A 17,625-nucleotide genomic window follows, 5' to 3' on the forward strand; every position below is an offset into this window, starting at 1 on the left:
TGCAGCCTACCAGGCTCCTCCGTCCATGGCATTTTCCAGGCAAGAGTACTAGAGTGGGGTGCCATTGCCTTCTATGTGTTTAAGATTAGCTTTTAGCAAAATTCTTACAACAAATCCCTATATCTGGAATTCTAAGGGCTGAACTATTAATATTGAAGCATAAAATTATTTGATGAAATATTTAGGTATTTATGAAAAGGGTAATTCCTTTGATTATATTACTTTGAGAAAATAAACCAGACATGAATTTTAGATCAACACTATCACCCAGTTAGCCTTGATCCTCAAAAGTCATGTCAACTCTGGGACCTCAGTTTCCCTTATCTGTAAAATTTAGAGGGGATGGATGGATTAGATGACTTCCAAAGTCCCTTCTATTTAAAAAAAAATTATAAATTCTAGGCAGCTTTATTCCCTTAAATTTTCTAATTTATCATGGTTCCTTCAATCTACATGTTCTACCCAAGTAACATCTGAATCTTTTGCTAAACATGAGAGTTTAAACTATTTGTATGTTTATCCTCAAAGTGTATAAGAATATAAAGATACAGAAACTACCCAACTGCCATTTCCTCTTGCATATCTCTATTAAGAATCTTAGATTTACTACTGCCACCAACAAAACAAAAACAAGCAGCAATAACAAAATTCAGAAAAATATAACAAAATATACTCTGTTCTTTCCATTACCAGTAAACTGCCCTGCCCTCTGGCCAGTTGCTCAAGACCCAGATCATTTCTCCCTTACCCTTATTCCTGATTCACCCACCACTCTAAATACTTCTCAAATTCGTCTGATGCCTCTCAGCTTCACTACTACAACCCTCATTCAAGTCACCATTATCTCTTGCCTGGACTACTACAAGTCTTATTATTGGTCTCCATGCTCCCTTTCTTAAGTATTCCATTCTTCTCAACCCACTTTTCATGCAGCTCCAAGAGTGATGTTTTTAAAATCTGTACCAGATTCCCTTGAAGTTTCTCATTACTCTCGAATGGCCCACAAAGCTCTCTGTAATCTAGGTCTTATTTTTTTCTTCCACTTTATTAAACAACACTCTCCCCATTCACCACATTTCATATACCTTGCTCTCTTTCACGTGGTTTGACCACACCGAGTTCTTTCCTCACTCAGGAGTTTGTAATTGCTATACTTCTCCAGGGAACACTCTTTCCCTTCTCTTTAAATGGCTTATTCTCATTTTTTAGACTTCACCTCAAATAACAAGAGAACTTCATCTCCAGATACTCTCCATTATAACATCTTGTTTATTTTCTTGATACCAACGATCACTGTAAATACCTTCTCTTCCTAGTATTTACTCGTTTATTATCTATCTCCTCCTTTGCAAGATCCACAAAGATAAGGAGTTCTTGCTCCTATTTTCCGATTCCCAGCACCTTCCAAAGAGTTGATAGTATGATGTAAATTAATGAGTTGTATCATTATTTCTTAAGTCAGACATATTGGCTATACTGATATGCATAACTATACAGGGTTTTCTGTATGCTTCTTAAATATACTGCCTTTTACTTTTGCCTAGTGATATTTTATTTTTCTGGAGCAGAATACTGGTAAATAGACACCCTTACATTGTTTTTCAAGATCAAGTCAAAAGACACTTATGGAATCTACCAAGGAAGAAAATTAACTTCTGATGCCTAGTTTCCTCTATAATTCTGTCAAAATAGGTAATTTCTATTATGTATCTTAGACACAGTCAAATATGTTTTAAGCATTCTAATGAAAACTTTGAATTCATCAACATCTTTGCTGAAATCCCAAAAAAACAATTATTCACCCTCCAGGTGCAGGTAAAATGTATGAAAGACTAGATATAAAAGCAAAAACTATAAATATTACAGTGAAATTAAAAAGTAAGTCATGAAGAAAAAACATCATGACCATTAAATACCCATATATCAAAAGGAAACATAAAGCTTGCAAATCTGCGGCAGAGTACTATATTCAGATTTAAATATTGCCTTTATTTAATGTAGGATAATTTCAAATAGATTTATATATTTACATTTATAACATATGATCAGGAAAGGAAAACACTAGTTCCACAGATGCAGCTTAAAATTAGGTCACAGTGAGACATTTGATGGACAGCTTTGGTGTGCCCACTGATAGCAGTTTTAATTTCTACAGACCAATAGATTTTTCATGTCAGTCAAAACTCTTGACAACTCTAATTTTTTTAAAAAGCCTTTAGATAATAGTAGAGCATCTGCAAATCACATTGCATTTGCTAAAGAAATCACTGAAGTACTCTATTTACTATAGCTTCGTATTTCTACATTATCAGAAAAAGACTGAATATCTATATATTATAAATTATTAATTAAACTCAATTATTTAATAAATTTACCTTAAGTCTCTTCTGAATAGCATTCAGGTAACAAGGTAAATAATATATTGCTCCAATTTTTTCGTTTAACTGCTCAAGATCAAAATTAAATTTTATTCCAACTATTTTAAGGAGAGGCTTTTGTATCAAGTTATTTCACAGTTAAAAAACTATACTATATATACATATAACTCTGTATGTGTATGCACATGTAAATGTAGTTAAAATTTAGAATTTAATGTGAATTGATAACAGCACATTTTCTCAAAAGGTACATTATTCCACTCATCAAGAAGAATATGAACTATTCACCTTTAAAATGTACTCATCTTTTACTATTCCTTCCCAATCAAGGGAAATACTCCCAACTTGCAGCAAAGATAAGTTTGATTAAAAACAGAGGAAGTTTCCAGTACTTTAGCTTGGTTACAAAGAAGAAAAGTAGAAAAATTAAAACAATACAATTAAGAGCAGAGGATAATACATATTGACATGGTGGCAGAAGTAGACTAGAAATTTTATGTTTAATGTGTCTATACATAGACTTGACCTTTAACAAGTGAAATGAGAGTAGTAAAGGTAACGGGAAAAAACAGATCTAAACAGCAACAACAAGAAAATCCAAAAATCTTACTTTTGCATCATATTTAGAATTTTCCTACCCTTTTAAAGACTTCTTAATCAGGAAAGGCAAGTTCCAAAGGCCATTTAGGTTTTGACTTAGAGGGAAGGAGAGAATCTGGTATCCAAGGGACCAAAAAAAAAAAAATGCTTTTCTATTTAAAATTTGGCAACCATAAATGACTTCCTATTGAGCTAAAAAAAAAATCATTTAATACTTTTGGCATGCACAGGACTCCCTCACATGTTGCCTCCACTTACCTGCCTATCTATAAAGCTGATGCCAACACCTGAAAACTACTACTTTCTCTCTTCAACAAGGCATTTCCTTTTTTTATAACATAGTACTTGGAAACCAATCAAGCACTGGAAAAAAGCAGCTTATTTAACATGTTCTTTTCTCTCTAAGTTTGATTAAGGTAAAAATTCATACAGTTAGATTTTTAAACACCATTTTAATAAACAAAGTGTATTTGGACATAATACCAAGCACAAAAATGTAAAAATCATAGTTCCCCAAAGTATAAACTCTGTTAAGTTCTTCAATCGTGTCCTCTTTAGCAACCCTATGAACTGCAGCCCGACAGACTCCTCTGTCCATGGGATTTTCCTGAGAAGAATACCGGAGTGGGTTGCCATGACCTCTTCCAGGGGATCTTCCTGATCCAGGGATCAAACCCGTGTCCCCTGCAGCTCCTGCACTGCAGGTGGGTTCTTTACCACTGAGACACCAGGGAAGTCCATAAGCTGAAGGGTTATTAAATAAATATTTAACACTGCTTACACCTGGTGGATACTTTATAAGAACCAACCAAATTAATGATAATCCAACTGTACTTTGTAATTTAATTTCACTCTTTCTGCTCCTGTATTTACCACATCACATCTGGCCTACTATAATGGTTTCTTCATCTCTGCCATCTGACTTCTCTTCCCTTTCCCATACAAACTGGATTCCGCAGGATTCCAGAGGAGTTCCACAGAATCCTTCTATGGAACTGAAAATGCCAATTTCAAGCTATTTCTAGTGGCTCTTTCCTGTTCACACATTCCAGTATAAGACAGCTCCATAGCCTACACACATTTTAAGTGCAAAACACACATCAATAAATGGATGTAAAATCAAGATCTCTAAGCAAACCTTCACTACCGTTCGCTGAGCTAAAAATCATATCCTTATGACTATTTAAAATATTCCTCACAGTTCCAATTCTCATCTCTTCCCCCACACCAAAGTTTCTTACCATCACTTTGCCAGTAACTTTTATTTAATAATGAGCTTTGACTTCTAACTTTACTGGGAAGATGAAGGCCATGCCAGAAAGACATTTTGACTGCCCTCTGTACTACTGTAAATATATATATATTTTTTAATAGTTTCACCTATCTGGTCCTTTTTCTCTAAGGCAGAAAGTCCTTTCCCATTCTAACACCAAAGATTTCATCTCTTCTTTATTTATCCATGATGTTTCTCCAACAATCATCCACTCTAGGAAATCTACTCTGTCCTTGTACATTGGGTCCTAGCCCAACAAATAAGTTCCTGTTTCCACTAATTTAATTACTCTCACAAGGCTGCCCTTCCCACAGAGCATTACTGTCTTTTCTTTTCTCAATTCCTAGGAACTTAATACCTTTGTTTCATTTCCTCATTGCTCACCATAGCCCTTGAAATTCTATTTCTTTCTCTAGAAGATTCAACTTAGAGTTGTTTTTTAAAACATGAACGTCTGTTAATTAAATCATCAAAATTCAGCTACATTTTTTTTCTTGGCAGCGCTTGACGGAGCTTACTACTCGACTCCTGGGAACCCATGACACGAAATTTGTTTCCTCAAATCTTTCAGTGCTTCCTCACAAGCTCCTTCATTTCCTCTACACTCTAATTCGGGCTGTTTGCCTCATGCTCACCTTTAAACATTTCTTCTATTCCCATGGGTCAACCATCACTGTTACGTGAGTGAATTTCAAAGCTCTGTCACCTGAAGATTTGTACTTCAAATTCAGCCCAGCTCGAAACATATCCACCTGCTTGAGATCTACTTCTGTTGGTGTTATTCAGATCTGAATCACACACACACACACACACACACACACACACACACACACACCCCCTTTCTATTCTCTCTTTCATTTACTCTTTAAGCTTGAAAAAAATAACCTTCCAACTTTTTAATCTAGTCTACTGTTCAGTGGTTTTTAAGTACAAATGTGCATGAGAATCATCTAAGGAATATTTGCAAGAATATCAATGATAGGTTAGATTATAGTCTCAAAGATTCTGATTTACTGATTCTAGGGTGTGGCCAAGAAGACATATTTTGGAAAAGTTCCCTAAGTGTTTCAGAGGCATCCTTTCTCTTAAGAACAACTGCCCATATAAGACACATCTTTCTCAAATTAACTTTCTATGGGATCAACTTGAACACAACTTTTTTGTTCTAATACTTCCATGGCTCCCCACTGTACATGGGTTCCAGATATATCTCTCTACTCTATTATCTACCCTTTAAAATGCTTTTCTGTGCTCCTGAAAAATCTGAATCCTTTCTCCACTATGCAGATGAACTGCTTCCTCCTCTGTTAAGACCACTGGAAGAGCTCCAATACAAATGAGCTCCCTCCTAGAGCTCTACTGTGTGTCCTCTTACAGCACCATCGCTGGATCCTGTTTTTACTTACTAATATACATGATTCACTACCTTGAATGCACTATAACTCCTTCAAACATAGGGGACACACTTGAACAATTACACAGAAACGAGTATCAGCAAAACTATTTTCCCCCTCACATTATTTGCATTAGCTTTTCTAGAACAAAGGTAAATTATAAATTACTTACAGGCTGACCCTGACCAGAGATCTCACCTGAGGCTTCTGGTCCAACATAGAAATTCTCCTGAGACTTAGGAATGCTAATATCTAACTTATCCCTAGAGGATGCACAGAAGGCAGAACCTCTTGATTATCTGCTCTGATCAAGGTTCCAAAAGTATGAATTGTCTCTCCCTAAATTTTATTCTGGGGCTGTCAAATTTTTATTTTTTTCCTCAAAGTCAAATCTGGAGGGAGAAAAAATTAGAGGCAATTTTGCCCTCCACTTTAACTACAAAAACTAGTAAAAACACAATTATTGCTTCAGGTCATACTTTAAATTTTTACATGTCTGTGTGTATGTATTTAAGTTCATATTATATACATTTTTTCTTTCCATTCCCTCAAGTAGGGCTGAAAGAAACAAGATCATTTCCCAAAGAAGAGATTACGTGTGTCTCTTAGATATGTGGTGTTTTTAAATAAAATTTTAATTTTGAAATACAGACTCACAGAAAGCTACCAAAAAAAATTAGTAGACATGTCCCATGTACCCTCCATCGACCTTTCTCTTCGATAACACTTATATAACTCTAATACAATATACCAACCAGGAAACTGACAATCTACAGACCTTATTTAGATTTCGTCAGTTTTTATATGCATTTGTGTTGTGTGTAGGCACAAACAGTTTAAAGCAATTTTATCACATTCATGAAACCACTGTTAATGTGGCATTCTTAAGTAGTAACTATCACTTAAATTTTATCAAATCAATAACAGGCTTAAAAATTACAGATTAAGTGTATTTTCTGGTCTCAGAAAATACAACTTTGATACATTACACAACACAGAAACTGAATAGGTACAGTGAATCCAAAGTAGAAATGTATTCTGGTTTAAAATAAGCTAGGAAATATATTTAAGTCAAAACTTCTTGAAAATTTTAAGTTGTATGCTTGAATCAAGTTCAACTACCAAAAAACAACACATTTGGGCTATACTGTCCAAACAGAACTATCTTTGCTAAAGTACTCCATATTATTTATTAGATTCTATTAGAGATTTGGTCCAAGAAATAACCACGCAGAAACTATTTAAGCAACTTTTGTAGAACTGTTATTGAAGGTGCTGTCTGCATATTTTAAGAGGAATGTGTACAGAATCACCTAGGGAGCTAATGATATCTTGATGATAATCTCTTTTTGTATTTGTCTCAACAGTTTTCTGTTTGAAGACCTACAAAATTTCTCTTTAGCACAACTAAAAAATTATATAGTATATCAAGTTTTTCACCTCGGCAAATGAGAAGCTCAAATTAAACTAGTGCTCCTTATAGTAAGCATTATATCCCTGATTCTTACTAGATTTATCTTTGCCTGTCTTTATGCAGCTTCTGTTCTTTTTATCTTTATTTTAAATATCCTATGGACATTAGTGTACATATGTCACAGCATACTTTTTAGAAATAATGTTACTGAATGAATGCTTGAGTCCCCCTAAAATTCATATACCTGATATTCTAACCCCTGAAATGATGATATTAGGAGGTAATTAGATCATTCAGGTAAGGCCTGAATGAAGAGACAGGAGAGCTTGCTTTCTCTCTCTCTCCTTTCTCTGTAAGGATACAGTGAAAAGAAGGCCATGGGCAAACCAGGAGTGTCCTCACCAAATACTGAATCTACTGCTGCCTTGATCCTGGGTAGACTTCCCAGCCTCCAAAACTGAGAAATAAACATTGGTTGTTTAAGCCACTCAGTCAATGGTATTTTGTTATAGCAGCCCAAACTGAACAAGACAAATGACTATATGCAAATACTACATATTCCCTTTGCACAGCAGTTCATAATTTATATTGTACATCTATATATAAACCTCATTTAATCCATTCAACAGCCCACTTTTCCAATGAGGAAACTAAAATTCAGAAAGATCAAATGACAACTTAGTAAATGGTACATCTGGAAACCTTATCAATCTGTAATATTTCCCTTCCAAAGAGCATATTAAAATTTTACTTTTTAATAATCTTATTAACTTAAAAATAAACTATATTTTATAAACAATGCACTACTTGCTTAATTTCTAAAAAAAGGCTCCAATTACTACTCCGTTCATCCATTGATATTCATTCTGATCAAAAACCACATATTTACTGTGTACTCTGTAACTGTCCACAAGTTTACTCCTTTATGCAATTTATTTTCTCCACCATATTTAAAACTCTTTAATGGCATGAACCTTTTATAGAGCTTATGATAGTATAACAAAACATCATCTATCTCTAACTACTATATATTTAGGACATCTTTACAATGGAGGATTTTCATGTGATAATAGCCATAATCACTGTCTCTTAAAACTAACAGCTGCCTACAGTTATTTCTTAAATACATGATGCACTTTGATAATAAATTCATTAAAAATATAACATTAATTGATAAAAGCTGAAGTCTTATTTTAAAACTTGTTTGATAATTCTACTCTAAAACTGAATACAAAAAAAAAAGTAGGACAAACATATAGACCTGCAAACTTTTAATAAAATAATCAAATATTTAACCTAATTTATAGCACTGAAATAAACATTTATTTTAAATGCAAGACATAAGTATTAGTAGTTCCATATTGAATATAACTGCTGTAAATATACCCTAACTATTTAGACATTTCAAAGCATGTTTGTATTATTCTTATCTAACCAATTTACATCATGAAATATTACAGTTATTGCTAATTATTTTTAGCATTTTCAGTTAGAATAATAGATTTTTTCTTTATTCCTTATACAGAAATAGTGTAGCATAGTTAGAATCACTAACATACAAATAGGTCCACACATGTATTGAATACTTGGGCACCCTTTCCTTTTTATACTTCTTGAAGTCATTGAAATAAACAGTATTTATTTCACTTCATAAATACTAGCTTCAGCAAGCCTGATTACCACTTCTGCTGCTGCAGCTAAGTCACTTCAGTCTTTGCGACCCCATGGACTGTAGCCTGCCAGGCTCTTCTGCTCATGGGATTCCCCCGTGGGTTGCCATTTCCTTCTCCAGATTACCACCTCAGTTTGTTCAGTGAGCAGCATATAATACAAGCTTCTTAAGTGTGCACATTTCTAATAATAGGACTAATTATATAATCACAAGCATTAATATTATTTCTATAAAGAGGTATATTTATTTAATTTTAATATATATTATATGCAAGACATATAGGATATGTGGGTTTGATCCCTGGGTTGAGAAGATCCTCTGGAGTAGGAAATGGCAACACACTCCACTATTAGTGCCTGGAAAATCCCATGGACTGAGGAACCTGGTGCACGCACACATAATTTGAATTGTATATTATTCTTTCTCTGGTATATAAAAGGTGCAAATATTTAATTTCATGCAATCATATTCTTTTAGCCTCTACTAAATGACTTTTTTAACCAGTATTTCCAATATCAATTATTTACTGACCTCAAGCAGTAAAATCTACAAACAGAAAGCTGAGACTCTAGTCCCTAATTTATCCCTGCAAATTATAAACACTAAGTTGGAATTTAACTTGAAGCTCTTCAATACTATAAGATCATTTAAGTATATGAGCAATTTTAAATATACAAAGCTATAAACACAAAATTAATCATTAGAAGAAAATACCACAAAGATGGCCAGTTAAGAAGAAAGAAAGAGCTCATTTTTTTCCATAACACTTTTGAGAGAAACATGTAATTAAATAAGTCAAAGGTATGAATTTCTGAGATTCAAGATTACTTTTCTTTATTTAAAATCACACCCCCTAACATATCCCATCAAAGCTTTGCTGACTTCTTTCCAAATTAAAATATAATTTTTTTCTCTTCTTTGATCTAAAAGGTATTAAACTTCTTACAAAAAGAGTACTTTTGGCAAAGTTACAGGTAAAAGAATTTTTTAAAATGTTTCTTATATCAGAAGTCTGTTTGTATACTTGGAAAGAGAAATCCATAAATGCCTTGGCAGTTCTCTAGAAGCACAAGAAAAAGACTAAGCATTTTAAATGAAAAATGTTCCCACTCAGTGACTCTTTCATCTCTACATCCAAGAGAGAGACTGGGATTCAAAAAGTTCATCAGCAACAAAGCCTCACTCTGTCCCATTTAGCAGTTCTATCAGTCTATTACCTGATGTTAGGATTATATAAGACAGTTTCCTTCCATTAGGAAGAGCTCCTAAAAGGGGCACTGTCAAAACTGGTAAAACTGAAATCTGACCTACTTTTTTCAAAAGATGGCCATGAATTTTGTGGTAAGTGTAATTCTTTCTACAGTTAGAGCTCTTCTTTAAAAAAGAAAAAACTTTTAATTGAAATATGCTAGCAAATGTCTTATGTTGTAACTATCAAATAAAAATCTATAAATATGTACACATTGCTTAAGCTTTTATCTCTAATACTGAATTCTCTATGTTACTTTATCCATACATTGACTTTACTATGTATTGTAGGCCCAATAAAATTCTGAAGAAACCCACATTAAAAGATTATTTATTTGGAATACATTTGTAAAACAAGAATAAACTGATCAGTCCTATGGGTAAGTTTGATAAAATACACATGTAAATTTTAAATCACATGTTATTTGTAAGAAGAATTTTCCTTTTATTTACAAGGCTGTCATTTATAGTTGTCTATTCTCCTTTTAGGAATGAAGTATTACATTATTAAGGAGGAATAAGGTTAATTAATTCATTACAATGGAAGTTATTTAATACTTTGTAAAAAGATAAATCTAATTTTTTAGTTCTTTCAAACTCCCAATTGTCATAAAATGTCAATGGATTTTAATTAAATAAAAAAATCAACCACATAGCATCACATTTCTAGATTTTGTCATCATTCTTATAATTAAAGGGGCCTACTCTTCCTACAACTATTCTGGAGAATCACTGATAAGTTTATAGAATTTAATTTCAAATAAAAGGATAAGAAAGCATATAGTATTATGGAAGTTATACGCTTAAGATAGCATGGCACAGTGAACACATTTTACCACATGATTTACAGTAATAAACTAAAGAAATAAATTTTTTTATTTATTCATGTTAAGACCACTAACTTCATTTTCCTTAAAGAAGATCTAAAACTATAAAAATTAGTCTGTATTCACTACGCTTAATTTTCTATTCAGCTATAATTTTCATTGAATTAAATTCAAATAAAGTGGTTATATTCATAAATAAATGAAACGAAAATATTAACTTTATAGCCTAAAGCATAGCCACAGACTTTATAGACAGTATACCTCATAAAAACAGAGTAAATGGATATGACAAACAGTATTATAATGGACTTCAGTTTCATCAAAAATGATCATCTTATTAACTAGACATTTATTACGCTAACTTTAAGGTTCTTTAGAGTACACAGGAAATAAAATTACTCTGTGCCCATAAAAATCATAGCAAGATGAGACAACAGATCACTATGGGTATTTCTTCTATTGTGCCAATGTTAAGTGAAACTCTAGAACAAAAGTACTCAAAACAGATTAATTCCTATGATATTCGAGCAATGCATAATTCAAGACTATCTAAACTGAACAAAGATTAAAGAATACTTGATAGCCTTAAAATCTAATAACAAACACAGAAGAATAAAGAGTAATGATTGTGTTCCAAATAGCTGCAATCAATCTTTACCTATTATTTTGCAGAGCTCTATTAAATGCATATTGTTAAAATTAATCATATGAAATACACATTCATTGTTGAAAGGTAGTATTATAAACTATGGTGTTTAATAAAAACTCTAAATGTGAAAGCATAAAGTCATAAACATAAGCACTAAGATTCTGTAAACAAAGCTAATACCCTAGGATAAGTAAGAACTGGAATGAAGGCAAAGTAAGGTCAATTTATAAGCAATATTGGGGACTAAAATTCTCCAATTAAAATTCATAATAAAAGATACCTGTGTCCTCAGCTATAACATGATATTTCAGAAAAAGTAAGGAAAGAATAAATGAGGCTAGCCTTATCACTACTGCTACAGAGAAGTTACAACTGAAACCTATGGTTTCAATCTTTTTTTATATATTTCTTTTATCATAAATGAATATGTTTGTGACTTTATTGAATTAAATAAATTCTTAGGAGATGCTAAAAGTGAGTGTTTAAAAATGTGTTTTTGTTTCTGAAAATAGAAATCAAAGGAAAATCAGGATAAGTCTAAGTAAATTGACTATACTCAAGATTTTTTTTTCTGTATTTCATTTGCATATATATGGGAAGAAAAGGTAGAAAATGTAAAAATTTTGCAATATCTATACTCATCCCCAAGTTCTTGCTTTCTCTCTGCCTAGCAGGAACAGTAATATTGTATAAAGTGGTAAGGATGACAACGACATTATGACAAATAGGAATGGTGTCAATGCAAGATGCAATAAACCAATCTAGCTCTTGAAAGATAATGGTTTTTATGAGTGGCTTTACTGAATTGCAAGAAAGTAAAATGCATTTGGATAGACTTAGAAACTAAAAAATGTGTTCAGAAGCATTCTCATCCAGAGATGGTAGTTCAATAAAGCCTAACTGAAAAGACATTTTTTCCCTAAAATTAAAAGCTCCAAAACTTAGAAATTTACTTTCTTCTGAAAATATCATTTGTGAAATCACACACACACACAAAAAATTCATGGCAGATAAGTCTTAGTTTAGAATACTATGGCCCAAATTTCCATCAGTTCAAGTTTCATAAGCCATAGTTAGTTCTAAGTCATACTGCCCCCACATTAATGTCTTCGGCTAGAAGAGATAGTGCTAACACTCAAAGCAGAATTATTACAGAAGTCACGACTCTTAACAAAAGTTTGTAAGTGTACCACTGTTATGTCAACACTTACGGCTATCATAACATATGTTTCCTAGAGCCCTGCCCGTTTGAAGCAGCACTTCCTGGTCTTTGCTATTTAGCAGCTGCACCAGTGGTGAAATCAATCCAGCATCCACACATGGAATTCGCATAAATTCTGAAAATAAGAGATATGGTTAATTAAAAATATAAACATTCACAATTACATAAATAACTTTCCTTAATTAGATATTTACTTATTATTAATACTTATTAAAATGTTTAAGATGGCTTGCTATTTGAAGAGTACACCACTGTCCAAAAGTACTATTACAACCCTACTAAATATTTCATGAAATAAGTATACAAAAATGAATGGGATCATATTTGTCTTGTTGATAGCCTCTACCATAAACCAAAACAATTTTTCATTAACTTTCATTACCCTAATTTATCACTATTTTCTTAACTGCATGTTATAAGAGGAGAAAGAGGAGAAGAAGAATAAGATTTAAAGTTTTTACTTGCTTTTACAACTTCACTTATTAGCACTGTAGACACAAAATAGCACCTAGTTTCAGAAATATATTGTTATTATTATTAATAGATACTTAAAGAGTACAATTCTAAAAAGGAAGAAATATTCATGGAAACTTTCTCTTCTGCTTATTTTTTCTCTGTCCCAAATTCATCTTAAATCTGTTATCTAGAGGAATACTTACTTTAAAAAGTATCAAATCTCTTACTGTAACTTATGCTCATAGCTATGCTCCCACATTAAATTTGTACCTGGAACTTCTTAATAATCCTCTGGTTTATGAACATCAGCACATAGTCAGTTACATCAATTTTTAGAGGATATTTTTGGAAATAAAAATTTAAACAAAATTTTAAACAAAATTAACCAAAATCTAACAAGTATATGCTAATATTTCTCTTCTGTTAGCAGAGTAACGATGAACCTATCAACTTCTAATTTCTTTTTTTCTCCAGTTCACACAATTTTCTTTCATTGCCAAGTTTATAACAAGAAGAAATGTAAGCCCAGTTAATACCTCTGTTGGGTCATGTTGCATTTCTGAAGATATTTATTTTAAAAAGAAGTCTCTAATCTATTTTCTCAGCCAGTCACTTAAAAAAACAGCAACAACAATGTAGTGGTTAAGCAATAAACAACCATTTAAATTGGGTCCCACTTATTTTAACCAGCAGGGATTAGTGACAGGCCCTTAACAAGCCTCTAATTAAATGTATAAATGCTACTAATTATGTCTCTGAAACAGAGCTGTCATCTACTAAAGTGCTACTAGAAGCAAGCTCTAGCAGCAGAGGTATTGAGAAACTGTGACAAACTATTATGAGGACTGATATTACTCAGTGAGATCGTATGGGAATGGCAACCCATTTCAAAATCAGCTAAAAAATTTCTCAATCTATGTTATGTGTGTGTGTTCATTCTTAAGGAAAAAAGCTTAAAGATAAAAACTGATTTCTGGAAATTATACTGTGTTTCTAATGAAGTTAAAAATAAACTACTTGATATAAAAATCAAGCTACCTTGCACCTAAGAAGAATTTAGACAGTGGCTGGTTTAGGTTAACAATGTCTGGAGGGGTTTCATTCTCAAACTAGATCTGCCTCAAGAGTTCTTTGTTTTCCCAAGGTAATCCCTATCTATTAGGAGCAGTTCAAATCTGCTTCAAGTACACGAAATACTCCTAGACCCACTAAGAATTTCTCAACATGTAGGACCAGCTCAAATCCAAGGCAGAGCATAGTGATTATAACCATAGTAGCTTAGATGTACATGCAAACAGCAGATGATCAGGTTTAATTAACAACCAAAAAAATGCTTTACCAATATATAGAACCTCACTGAAATTTAACATATATTTTGAGCACCTCGAAACAAATGAAACCTGCCAACAAACATGGACAGACATAAGAGCTGAGCCATAAAGAAGGCTGAGGGCTAAAGTTTTAATGCTTCACACTGTGGTGTTGGAGAAGACTCTTCAGAGTCCCTCGGACAGTAAGGAGAACCAACCAGTTAATCCTCTAGAGGAAATCAGTCCTGAATATTCACTGGAAGGATTGATGCTAAAGCTGAAGTTCTAATACTCTGGCCACCTGATGTGAAGAGCTGACTCACTGGAAAAGACCCTGATGCTGGGAAAGATGGAGGGCAGGAGGAGATGGGGGTGACAGAGGATGAGATGGCTGGATGGCATCACTGATTCAATGGACATGAGTTTGAGCAAACTCTGGGAGACAGTGAAGGACAGGGAAACCTAGCATGCTGAAGTCCGTGGGGTTGCAAAGAGTATGACACAGAGACTAAACAACAACAAACAAATTAAAAAATTTCATGGCAATTCTTTTTGGTAACACACACATGAACAAGCTGTTTTACTGGACCAAAAATAACATATACTGGTACTTTACAAGGCCACCTGCATAGTGATTACACAATGTATAAAACTGTGTAAAACTGAGACCAGAATTTTAAAGTTTCTTCTTTTTAAAGTATAATATATGCAACTTACTAAAATAAAAAGACTAAAAATAATATCAACTTTGAGAAACAGAGGCATACTAATGCTACTGCATTTAGCATGGCCTTCCTTTATGCTTAAAAACTGCTTTAAGAAGTCAGTGGTTCTAACAATGAAAAATCGGAAAGAGAAGTTAAGAAAATAATCCTATTTACCACTACAACAAAAACAGTAAGATACCTAGGGAAAAACCTACCTAGAGACAAAAGAGCTGTATGCAGAATACTGGAAGACACTGATGAAAGAAATCAAAGATGACACGAACAGATGGGAAAATATACCATGTTTTTGGAAGAATCAATATTGTCAAAATGACTACACAACCCAAAGGAATCTACAGATTCAACGCAATCCCTATCAAATTACCAATGGTATTTTTCACAGAATTAGAACAAAAAATTTCACAGTTTGCATGGAAACACAAAAGACCCTGAATGGCCAAAGCAGTCTTGAGAAAGAAGAATGGAACTGGAGGAATCAACCTTCCTGACTTCAGACTATACTGCAAATCTACAGTCATTAAGACAGAACAGGAGTGGCACAAAAACAGAAATACAGACCAATGGAACAAGACAGAAAGCCCCACCTTATTTTTTCACAAAGGAGGCAAGAATATACAATAGAGAAAAGACTACCTCTTCAATAAAGGGTGCTGGGAAAACTGGACAGCTACCTGTAAAAGAATGAAACTAGAACACTTTATAAAACCGTACACAAAAGTAAACTCAAAATGGATTAAAGACTTAAATGTAAGGCCAAAACTATAAAGCTCTTAGAGGAAAACATAAGCAATACACTCTTTGACATACATCACAGCAAGATTCTCTTTGACTCACCTCATGGAGTAATGGAAATAAAAACAGAAGTAAACAAATGGGACTTAATTAAACTTAAAAGATTTTGCACAGCAAAGGAAAAAATAAACAAGATTAAAAGACAACCCTCAGAAGGGGACAAAACAACTGCAAAGGAAATAACTGACAAAAGATTAATCTCCAAAATACCCAAGCAGCTCATGCACCTCAAAACCAGAAAAGCACACAACCCAATCAAAAATGGGTAGAAGACCTAAACAGACATTTCTCCGAAGAAGACATACAGAAGGACAAACATGAACAGATACTCAATATCCCTTGCTATTAGAGAAATGCCAATCAAAACTACAATGACGTATCACCTCACACTGGTTAGAACAGCCATCATTTAAAAAATCTACAAACAATAAATGCTGAAGAGGATGTGGAGAAAAGGGAACCCTCTTGCACTGCTGGTGGGGATGTAAACTGACACAGCCACTATGGAGAACAGCGTGGAGATTCCTTAAAACACTAGGAATAAAATTAACATATGACTCAACAACCCCACTACTGGGAATATACCCTGAGGAAACCATAACTGAAAGAGATGCATGTACCTCAATGTTTGCTGCAGCACTTTTTACAATAACTAGGACATGGAAGCAACCTAGATGTCCACTGACAGATAAATGGACACAGAAATTGTGGTACATACATACAATGGAATATGACTTAGCTATAAAAAAAGAATGCATTTGAGTCAGTCCTAATGAAGTAGATGAACCTGCAGCCTATTGCACAGTGAAATGAGTTAGAAACAGAAAGACAAACATTGTCTATTAATGCATATGTATGGAATCTAGAAAGATGGTACTGATGAACCTAGGGCAGCAGTGGAGACGCAGATGGACACAGTGGGGGCAGGAGAGGGTGGGACGGACTGAGAGAGTGGCAGGAACCAAACACATTCCCATATGCAAAACAGACGGCAAGTGGGAATTTGCTGTGGGGCAGCGGCAGCCCACAAGATGCTGGACATGACTGAGTGACTAAGCTTGCGGACAGGGAGCTCAACCCAGTGCTTTCTGACCACCTAGGAGGGTGAGACGGAGAAGGCAATGGCACCCCACTCCAGCACTCTTGCCTGGATAATCCCATGGACGGAGGAGCCTGGTGGGCTGCAGTCCACGTGGTCGCGAGGAGTCGGACACGACTGAGTGACTTCACTTTCACTTTTCACTTTCATGCATTGGAGAGGGAAATGGCAACCCACTCCAGTGTTCTTGCCTGGAGAATCCCAGAGACGGGGGAGCCTGGTGGGCTGCCGTCTATGGGGTCGCACAGAGTTGGACACGACTGAAGCGACTTAGCAGCAGCAGCAGCAGGAGGGTGAGAAATGGAAGGAAGGATTCAGAGGGAAGGGACGTATGTATACCTGTGGCTGATTCACGCTGATGTATGGCAGAAACCAGTAAAGTAATTCTGAAGTTTAAAAGTTTAAAAGAAATTGTTTTTAAGTCAGTGTTTTTCTTAAATTGACTGAATTAAAATCATATACGAATATTTCTGCTACAAAATAGCCCTGAAATATCTTCCAACGCATCCCCTCTCCCTTGGATATAAACCATATATAACGGGATGGCTATTACATAATCCATG

General features: G+C 34.1%; 1 protein-coding gene across 1 annotated transcript in view; it reads right to left on the reverse strand.

Moving 5' to 3' along the window:
- Positions 1-17,625, reverse strand: part of RAP1GDS1 (Rap1 GTPase-GDP dissociation stimulator 1) — a 155,497-nt gene that overhangs the window by 65,895 nt on the left and 71,977 nt on the right. The window contains exon 4 of the mRNA XM_052641992.1: positions 12,667-12,792. Coding sequence (XP_052497952.1) covers positions 12,667-12,792 — 126 coding nt within the window. The remainder of the gene's footprint in view (positions 1-12,666; positions 12,793-17,625) is intronic.

This window comes from Budorcas taxicolor, chromosome 6, assembly GCF_023091745.1.
Source record: "Budorcas taxicolor isolate Tak-1 chromosome 6, Takin1.1, whole genome shotgun sequence".
Taxonomy (NCBI): Eukaryota; Metazoa; Chordata; class Mammalia; order Artiodactyla; family Bovidae; genus Budorcas; species Budorcas taxicolor.